The sequence below is a fragment of the Agelaius tricolor genome, unplaced genomic scaffold (genome assembly GCF_023055355.1).
Source record: "Agelaius tricolor isolate 1412-34295 unplaced genomic scaffold, bAgeTri1.0.p SCAF_9, whole genome shotgun sequence".
Taxonomy (NCBI): Eukaryota; Metazoa; Chordata; class Aves; order Passeriformes; family Icteridae; genus Agelaius; species Agelaius tricolor.
Window position 1 is genome coordinate 19,867,155 of NW_027269269.1, and position 10,218 is coordinate 19,877,372.

Consider the following 10,218-nt stretch of genomic DNA (forward strand, 5'->3'; position numbering starts at 1 on the left):
CTTGGGAGTCTGGAAAGGTTCCAGGCCAAGTGGAAGATGACAGTGCTGTTCCAATGTTTCAAGAATGGTAAGAAGGAAGACCCTGGTGACTACACCCTGTCAGTCTCACTTCAGTGCCTGGTAAAGCTATGGAGAAGGTTATTCTGAGAGACAATTATCAGGTCCTGAGAGGGATGTCTGGACCACCTCCTCTGAAGTAGCCAACATTTGGAATAGCCTTGGGCTAAATTAAGGCAAAACAACACCAAGCAATCAATTAGAAAGTTTTATTTATAGGCTGCAGCAATTAAAACCATATGATCAGTTGAACAGTCTGTAGCAGCAACAATTCAAACCTTTCTGAACAGCCTGGATTTCTGCAGATTTAACCTTTCTGAACAACATGTGGCAACAGCCATCTCTGGGCAGCCTGTGGCAGCAGTGACTTGAACTTTTAAGCAGAGGGAGAAAGGAAGAAGGAAAGATAGAAAAAATAGAGGTAGTCCAAAACAGACCTGGCCTTGTCCATATTCTAAATACAGAAAGGTGAATACATGTTTCACCAAAAAAATGATATCATATGGCTAATAGCACTTTGTTAGTGAGGCTCAAGGATCCTGGTTCAGGCCTCAGCACTGCACCTCCAGGATAAAATGTCCAGCACAGAGCGAGATAAGTCCATAGGGCTCTGGGTGAGCAGCTGGCTGATAGCTCAAAAAGTTACAGCCAGAGATTACATCAGGCTGGTGACTTGCCACCACTGGGGCTCCCTGGGGCTCATTTTTACAGACAATGATCTTCAACGTTCTTATAAATCATCTGAATGGGGGAATCAAATGTAGGAAGCAAAATTAAGTAATCTTGCCAATGAACTAAACTAGGAGGATCTGTGGATTCCCTTGAGGGTAAAGAGGCCCTGCAGAGAGATCTGGATACTGAAGAGCTGAGCAGTCACCAATTGTATGAAATATTACAAGAGCAAGTGCTGCATTCTCCACTTGGGACCAGGTAATCCTGAAATTTATGTAATCCTGAGACCACGGATCAGTGATAGGACTGGCGTAAATGGAATGAAACTGCATTAGTGGATGTTCAGCCTAGACATTAGGAAAAGATTCTTCACTGATATCAGAAATAAAGCCCACTCCTCTTAAATTTTTAAGAGTTTTAGTAAATGATAATAGGGGATAATCACGAAGCAAAACTTACAGCGTACGCTGGGTGCACGGCCACAGCCAGGCACACCCACCTCTTCTGTCTGCAGTCTTTTATACTGTCTGCAATTGTGTTACCTCCTCAGAAGATTTTGCAGATTTATTTTGGGCTGGTTGCCTACAATCTTGCTTCAGATTTTTGCAGCGTTTGCACAATTCAATAGTTGCAGATGTCAGCAGTATAGGGTGCTCTTCTGCCATTTTAAGCTTGGAACTCTTCCTTTATGGTCTTCTGCTCTTCACTTATGCTATCTTGGATATACATTTTGCAATAATAATCATATCTTAAAAGACACCTTTTGCAAGCCCACTTCCATCTTTTAAAAGCCTTTTACATTAAAAGCCTTATTTCCCCTTTTACGTTGCCCACAAGCAGTTATAAATTTTACCACACTTAAAAGCAATTTGAGACTTACACTAATTATCTAAAAACAATTACAATTTTATAATTAAACCAAACAAATTCTAGTGAAAACCAACTACTACATAACAGTTTATAACATGGATGAAGATTTTAGTCATTTTGTTTAGTTTTAGGTAGTCATGGGAGGAGAAGGACTTGATGATCTTTTGGCTCCCTTTCAACTTGAGATATTCTGTGATTCTTTGATTCTACAAATGAAGACCCTGAAATGGAAATAGAAGTATGACATTTACGTCCTCCAATTGCACTTTGAACCTGCTGTGATTTGAAATGGACATGGCAGAAGCAGGCTATTAGTTGTAGTAGCCCAAGATGTTACTTTTCCACATATGCCATATAAAATGGATTTCCCAAACAACCAATGACCCACAAAGCCACAGATTTCTTTCACTCTCGTTCACTAAAAATAGCATTTGTCAGAAAATTCTAATGCATTGAAATCAAAATGCTGAAGCACTTATATTAGTTTTGCTGGATTTTTTAAAAAATACAGTCCTTCCCAGCCAAGGACGTGGACCTGTTCATGCAAGCAAAGTGTCTTGTCTCCAGGGCCACAAACTTTCAGCACTCTGGTTGAACACACCTTTCTCTCTCCTGCCTTTCAGGCGGCCTGTCACAAAACAGAAGCAAAGACTGAATTTTCCCAGCGTGCAGGCATTCTGTTTTGAACAGCTTTTCTCACCTCACAGAAACTGTACCCTTCCAACCAGTCACAGAAGTTACTGGATGGAATCTGGAAGGGACTTTAGTGAAGTATGCAGGGGCCCAGTAACTGGGGGGTGTCAGACCACGGCAGACATTGAGAGAAAGGGGCTGAGTAGCACCATTTGGCAAACTGAAACCCATGCTCAGATCCAGGTTTAAAAGGAATCTGGTGGAGGGTTTCTGAGGTGAGACTGGAGTTCCAGGTAAAAATCAAGGAATTTCCCACCCTGGAACCCAAAGGAGAAAAACTGCATAGCTTTTCCTTCATAATATTGTTGCTTTCTTCAACCTAAAAATGAAAGCTGAGATAATTTTAGTATAGGAGGTAATATAAAAAAGTGGATTTTTATTTGGAGGCCTCCAGGGGCAGTTATGGAGAATGTCCACAAAAGCCCTGCCACACAGGGTGAATATAGTTTTGATTGGTTTTAGGAAATTAGCATAATTGATAAAAAGTCCCAATTAGGAGGACAAGTGGTAATGCAACTGCCCCCCAGGTCAAGCTCCTTCTCTGGAGCCCTCCCTTGGTACTAGCTTATTTGTTTATGAAAATGTGTCTCAAAGACTTTGTTCTCAACCTTAGATCCCAGGAAGAACCAAGATAGGATACAGGCCTTGTACCCCTGGGGCTTGGAGCTCTGGAATTTGTTTTGTCTCCCTACCTAGGGAAAGGGCACAGAAAAGTACTGAGAAAACTAGCTAGAATACAATAATAGGCTACAGACCTCCAAATCTATGTGCAAAGAATACAGAGAGCATAGAAAAAAAGGCAAAACCCAAGATGGCATCAATATGATGGAAAAATATCCATAGTTCTTCTCTCCCAGTGAGACAGGATAGTTCCCATGATTTTAGTACATTCCCTTTCTCAAAAGCCAAAAGCCTCAAGAGTCTAGTTGGACTCTACATTCCAACTAGAGCTACATGTGAACAAGGGCTTCTTTCCTGCTCTTTACAGCTCAGTTGACCCAGAGTGCAGATCATTTCATGTGATCCCCTCTATCTCTCAGAGTGTACTGACCTGAAGGATATCTTCGAGCTTTACACGATTCCTCTGTATCTCTGATTGAAACTTCTTGGGCGAGAAATCACAATTGACACCTGGCTGTATAAAGGTGTTCCAACAGTCATTATAGTCTGGAGAAATAGAAGCAAGATAATTAACCTGAGTTTATTCAGATACCAGAGAAGCTCAGGGAACAAGACTTCTTTAGCTCTTCCTTGTGTCCATATCACAGAGACAGCTTGGCCATGGATAGGTCAGCTGATGGATGCTGTCCACTCCGTATCTGGAACCAATACCATTCACTCTGGGCATTTTGTTTCCCTCCCTTAACTGCAAAGGAGCTCTTCAGCCAGCCTTATCCCAGCAACTGCATTTAGGACAAGGGAGAAGGACCATATCCCTCATTGCCTCAGGAGTGACATAAGGATGGTATCTCTAAACAAAAGAGAATTTTCATACAGATCTGGTTGCTAAGGGTCCTGACTCTCTTCTCCTGCACTACTTAAACCCCTTTTATTGGGATGTGACTCTCATTCACTGCATGGTGATGGTTGTGCCCCCAAAGAAGCCGAGCAGACATGGGGTACCATAGAAGCAAGCGCATACTCAATTCACCCATGCACAAAGTTCACCAGCTCACCCCTCCCCAGTCCCACAAAGCATGGGAAATCTTGCCTTCGGCTTCCATGGCTTTAATGCTCACTTCCCGCAAGCTCTTAAGTTCCCTGAGGGCCATGCAGTTCCTTGGACAGTTTACGTAGTAGAGCCGTGCCACATATATGTCGATCTTCACATTGGGCTGATCCTCCAGGAAATCCCGAATTACATCGCAGCACTCCCAGCAGGGGCTATAGGACAGGTACCAGGTCATGTCACAGATATTGTAGCTTCTTGGCTCAAAGATTTCCTCCAGAAAGTACTGTTCTGCATGGCAATTGTTGTAATCGTCGTTTCTGACCCAGTGCTTCCAAGACCTGATACCCCCACGCCACTGCAGCTTGCACAGTAGGTATGTCTCCTGTGGAAACTCCTGGGGATCAAAGTGTTTTCTTAATGCCCTCTTAGAGATATACATGCTGAAACAGAAGAGAAAATTCAAGGAATCAGTGGTAACAGCTTTGCTTTCAGTAGTACTCCATTAAAAAGGGGGAGGGTGGAGGAAATCAGAGGAGAACTGAGAAGGGCAAAGCACAAGACAGCAACGCAAGGAAAACGGAGAGACAAGCACCCAGCAGGGTAAAGGAACTAAAGGAACCAAACCCTGAACTGTTAATCCTCCCGTCCTCCACAGCTGCATGCAGAACTTTCACTGCCTTCCCCCTCCCGATGCCTGTCCTCTTCCCCATCAGTGGGAGTATTTCTAAAAGCTCTCTATATTTTTTGTGTGTCAGACATTTTTACAAGGCTCCTATGTAGCTCTTTTCAATGTAGGGAGCTGTTGCGAATTTTGTAAAAACTAATACAAAAAAAAAGAAAGAAAATAAATGCACTGTTACACTATGAAGCTGAATATTTTATATTTTTCGTTATTGGATTCTCTTGCTGCTTGTACTTTCATAAGGTTTAGCACAGTCAGCACCATCCTGCTTGAGAGAAGAGGAAATAAGTGCTCTATGCAAAAAGATGCAACTCCCAGGATGGATATTTTCTGAGTTCAGAAACGACTTCTAAATACTGCTAAGGACCTATACAAAGACTGCCAGTAGTCTTGAATATAGCTTTTACACTCAGTAATTATCCATAATGCATAAATAATGGAGCCTCCAGAGGCACTATGTAGCCTTTGTACAATCGCCTAATATAGAGATTTATATGAGAATGCACCTCAGGTATATGTTTTTCCACATTAGAATAATTCAGAGTAAATCTAGTAGACAACAGATCAGATTCCAAACAGAGAAGCAATAAGCCTGTAAATTGATTTATAGATTAGTACTCATTAGTAACAAAAACCCACAAACAAACCAAAACCCCAACCAAACCAACAAACAAAAAAGTTGCAAAACCCCCCAGTCTGAGCCACGGACAAATGAAATCTTGCAGAAAAAGTAATTGTCACATATTCTCTATCTGCAGGACTTATCACCTATGCAAAAAAGTATCTCATTTATCTGAGTCAGTCAGAAGGTTTTGTCTTCTTACCCTGTCTCCTTCCTCATCCCAGCCTCCTGCACATTAAAATACATATGCACATGAACCAGTTTATAAACCACGGGATGTGTCTCTCTTGATCTTCTCCACATAAACTCCATTTATATCAACCAAAGAAACCACACATGCAGATTTATTTATCAGACTTTCTATTGAATTTATGTAAATGTAAATGTAAATATAACCAAATATTTAATTATGGTACAGGAATAACTATTTTACTATACCTAATTCCTTTAGTAGGTTGTTAAGAAAAACACTAAGAGAGACAAACTGAAGCACAGACTCAAATTTTATGCTTTCTCATTTAAGGTGTTTAAAGAGATGCACTTTTTCTATTTACATTATGTTATTTGGAAGTTAATGTATATTAGCTTAAATTTCTGTAAAACTCAATTTTTAGGGAACATATACATAATATAATTATATCATATGTTCACAATAAATATATAAAATATGTGACTGGTTGAAGTTCACCAAAGAAAATTCATTAAACTCCCAATATTCAAGCCAAGTTCAGTTAATCTAATTTTTACAGAAGATACCTCTAAGGTTTTGGAAAGCAATGTCACAACAGATTACAGAGATTTAATTCGTTCAAAGGTACCTGTAGATGTTCCCATCTGATTATAACACATAATTTAAAACTTCCAAGTCTTACTTAAATATGTTTTAAGCAGCCTTTTGCCTGTGTCTTGACCATAAAATACTGCACACTCTGGACAAGCTATTGCAACGGGTGTCCTGTGTTCAGGGAGATAAAGCTATTTCTTTAGAACAATCTTGAAATACACTAATCTTCAAGATACAGACACCTTAGGGATGTGTTGAGCCGAGTGAAATTTATGGTGTAATCAGCTTAATAAAATATGACCAAAAGTCTGCATTCTTATTAATATTTGCTACATCTATTACTTGCTATTTTTAAAATGTAGGTTAATGAAAATTTAAACAACACTACCAGAAGGACAAATGAGAAATTTTAAAACTGTGATAAAACACTCACATAGTATAGAATATATACAGAAAGGCAGTGTTCATTTTTCTCCCCAAGTCAGATAAGAGAATACTCAAATTGTGAGTTTACAGATATAAAATTACTGCCCAAATTCATGCAATCACCTAAACTCTCTTTTAAAGTGTTTGCGGTTATCACCAAGTGTTCAGCATTGTCATGCATGGTACATGAATACACATAGAACTTAACTGAAAAAAAATCAGTCACATAACAGCTATTGATACAAATATGAGACAAAATTCATAGTTAGCAAATAATTAAAGATATAAAGAAGAAAACATAATTTTTCTTTCTAAATCAGGTCCATCAGTCTCATAGAGGTGAATTTGTAATCCTTTCAGAATTTGAGAGCTGCAGAGAAATGCACTGTAAAGTATGACTAATAATATGAAAAATGGACTGTACCCCAAAAAGTTTAGAGGAATTAGGGCAGAAAATGACAGAGGGATGACAGCCAATGTAACTATCTCCTAGGCTTTATTTTCTTTTTTATTAATATGCAGCTGCTATGTAAACATACACTAAACCTTGAAGATGTATTGACTAATTACAAAATACATTTTAAAATGTGGTAATTCTATATTTCCTATTGTATGGTCCCACCATCCATAACTTGCACAGGAATGCAATTAGATTATTTTAAAATTCACAAAACAGCTCCTAATACGAATATCTTACAAAAACTGTGTAATAAACTGCATCATCATAGATATTTAATAATTTTCCTTCCTTCTTTTAACACTTTTTATTAGAAACTATTTAAAACTGTTCTCATTGAAAGATAATAACAGTAATAATGATAATGTCTAGAAATACATGAGCATAAATTTGCCAAAACTTCTTTAATCCACGTTTTTTTGTCCCTTGCTAATGCTTTGCACAACCGAGGCACTTCTTTACTAAGTGCATTCTGTGAAATACAAAGCTGTGTTTCGTGTCAGGTGCACACAGGCAATGTGTGCATTTGTGATTGTGAGACGTGTGGAAACCAACCATGGGGCAGTTATAAAGATGAATTCTAAGAATAACTGAGGAAAGTAAAGCATGGAAGAAGGCCTTTGAACCTATCCTTTGTTCACAATTAACCTTAGTTGATTTAGGAGCATTTGAATTAAAGCGTTAAGGATGTTGCTCTTTGCTTGTAGCTAAGCCTTAAAGAGTTTTGCAATAATAACCTTTTGAAGTATAATTGTAGAATATTGCTTGTTTCTTTGAAACTATAGCTTTGGAATATATATAAAGGAAACAAGCTTATCTCACACCTTAAGAAAACAGAGAAAAGGAGCTTGAGAAAGGAAGATGAACACCAACTCAAGGATTAATAGTTTGGACCAAGGGAAGCTGGACATCACTGTTATGAGATTTATAGCCCTTGCAATCAAAAGGTGGACCCACATCTGGGGAGCTGGACTTCACCAGCTGGGATTCGTTTTTCTTTCGGAAACTGGACCCCCACCATCTGGGGATACTCCTTTCTGGGATCTTGAGAGAAACTAAATCACAATAGTGTATAGAATTGTGATGTAAAAATTGGGCATAGAAACTGCTGAGAAAGCTTATGAGTACCCCTATAAATACCTGTAAGCCTCAACTATCGGTGTGCAGCTGGAGGGAAAACTTCCCCCACGTTATCCAGCACTGTATTGCTCATACTTTACCATATTAATTAATAAATTGATTGCTTCTTGAATATTGGCCTAGTCAAGCTTCTCATTTATAACAATTCTTTACACTTCTTTTCTTGCATTAAAACTTCCCCCTCCCTGGAACAGAAGATGGTCTGAGACACTTCATTTTGGGTGATAACAGCTGTCTCAAGACCTCGAAGCTGCCGAGCAAGGACGATGCATTTTCATCGTCTCTGGCAGCCCGGCGTCGAGGCAGGCCAGTTCCCGCCCCAGCCCTGCCCAACACCCCCATCTTCCCGGGGCTTTTCGCAGTGCCTGCTGATCCTCAATGCTTTATGGCTCCCGGGACAGCTTCCAAACCACCGGCAGCTTCCCCAGCAGGCTGGGGGCCCAGTGCAGCCCCTGGTGCACCGCAGTGACACAGGGAACAAAGGTCCCGCTCAGGGACCAGCGCTGCCCTCGCCCTTTCCCAGTGCCACCAGCACCGCCCGTCCCCGAGCCCGCACGGACACAAAGCTCTCCCTCCCTCCCCGGGCTGCACAGCCAGGGACGCCCTCGGGTCGCAGCAGCAGCAACAACACACAGCTGAAGCTGGACTGCTTTCTTTCTTTCTTTTTTTTTTTTTTTTATTTCTTTTACCCTCTCATCTTTCTCCGGTACATGGCTTCTCCTTCGCGGTGGGCTCTGGCGGTGCTCTCCTCCCTGCAGTCCCTGCAGACGCCCAAGCACAAGGCACACGCCCGGCTCCGCTGGCACAGGTCGGGGGTGAAAGAGGAGACCGGAGAACTTTGCCGGACCTCGGCTGGTGCCTCGGAATGACGTATCCAAACATGCCTGCCCCCAGCAGGGCTCCCGCCTCCTTTCCTCCTTTCCTTAGCTGGGCTGCGGGGGGCCTGAGAAGCTTCCAGTTAAAAAATTTAATTTTTCAACCATTTCTTTGAAGCCTGATTCTAAGTTTCAAATGGATGATAATGATTCCTTGGCAGGAAAACGTAATTTATTCTTCCTTGTAGGACACCCCTCGCAGGGCCGCAGCTGTTCTGTGTGGCACACAGACCTTCCCTGAAACACCTGAAGCTCAGCTCAGTGGAAAGCATGGTGCTCCTGCCTTGTGTGCTGCCAGATCTTTCCATGCTGTCACAACTTTGTGCTCACCAATACCACTCAGGAGAGACTTCGCTCACAAAGTGTCAGCAAAGCTTCATCACCCCTCCCTACCAAACCAACAGGGTTCCCCCTCCAGTCTTGAACAATGCTGCCTGAACACGGCGTGCCCAGCATCTGAAGGGGTCTTAAATTTATTTGTTGTCTACATTCCTATTTCTATTATATTTTATTAAAACAGCTGTTGGTTAACTCATGTCTTGTCAGGCTTTGCTTACTGATGAGAGGAATAGCGGATTTGTCTTTACAAACAAGCTGTGGGTCTGCTGGTAGATAAAACTAGCTACTGGGAGATAAAAGAAACGGTGGGAAGGATTCCACTGATTGATGAATGGAAAAAGATACTTGCTTTTACAAATAAACTTTAGGTTGGCTGATAAATGAAATTAAACATTGAAAGATGAAAGAAACGATGGGGAAGAAAAACCCCTAAATTCCATATCAATTAAAAATTAAAAGGGAGTGTGATATATGTTATGGAATAATTGTGCCTGTGTAAAATATACATGAAACAAGTTGTGCTTGTACGAAAAATTCTTAAAGATTTAAAACCTCGAGGGGAAAGAGATTGCTTCACAAATTGTGAAATCACAGACGGGCAGCAAAGAGGAAAAACCTAATTAGCAAAGGAAAAGATGTGGCTCCGTGGAGATGGGCCCTTTCCCAGGACACTCCAGAGACACCCAAGCATGATCAGGATAGTCAGATTCATCAAGGGTGTGCAGCCCAATGCCAGGTTCCCCTAACTCGACAATCATCATTCATCACTTCCCAGAAACGGTTTAGCCCAGCCCAGCACAGAGAAAAGGAAACACGACATGAATATGTGAAGCAAGGAGAAGAATAGGAGAAACTCTGCCCCAGGCGGAAAAAACCGTATAAAACCAGCCCGGCAGAGACAGCATTTGTGAACAGAGGAGATCCGAAGC

General features: G+C 41.1%; 1 protein-coding gene across 1 annotated transcript; it reads right to left on the reverse strand.

Moving 5' to 3' along the window:
• Positions 1 to 252: 252 nt before the first annotated feature.
• On the reverse strand, positions 253 to 8,933 carry LOC139592774 (C->U-editing enzyme APOBEC-1-like). The gene is made up of 4 exons (XM_071433002.1): positions 8,765 to 8,933; positions 4,004 to 4,404; positions 3,344 to 3,459; positions 253 to 1,820 (listed from the first exon to the last, which is right to left on the reverse strand). Exons 1-4 carry the CDS (start codon positions 8,785 to 8,787, stop codon positions 1,806 to 1,808), a joined length of 555 nt encoding a protein of 184 aa, XP_071289103.1. The 5' UTR covers positions 8,788 to 8,933; the 3' UTR covers positions 253 to 1,805.
• Between the last annotated feature and the right edge of the window lie 1,285 nt (positions 8,934 to 10,218).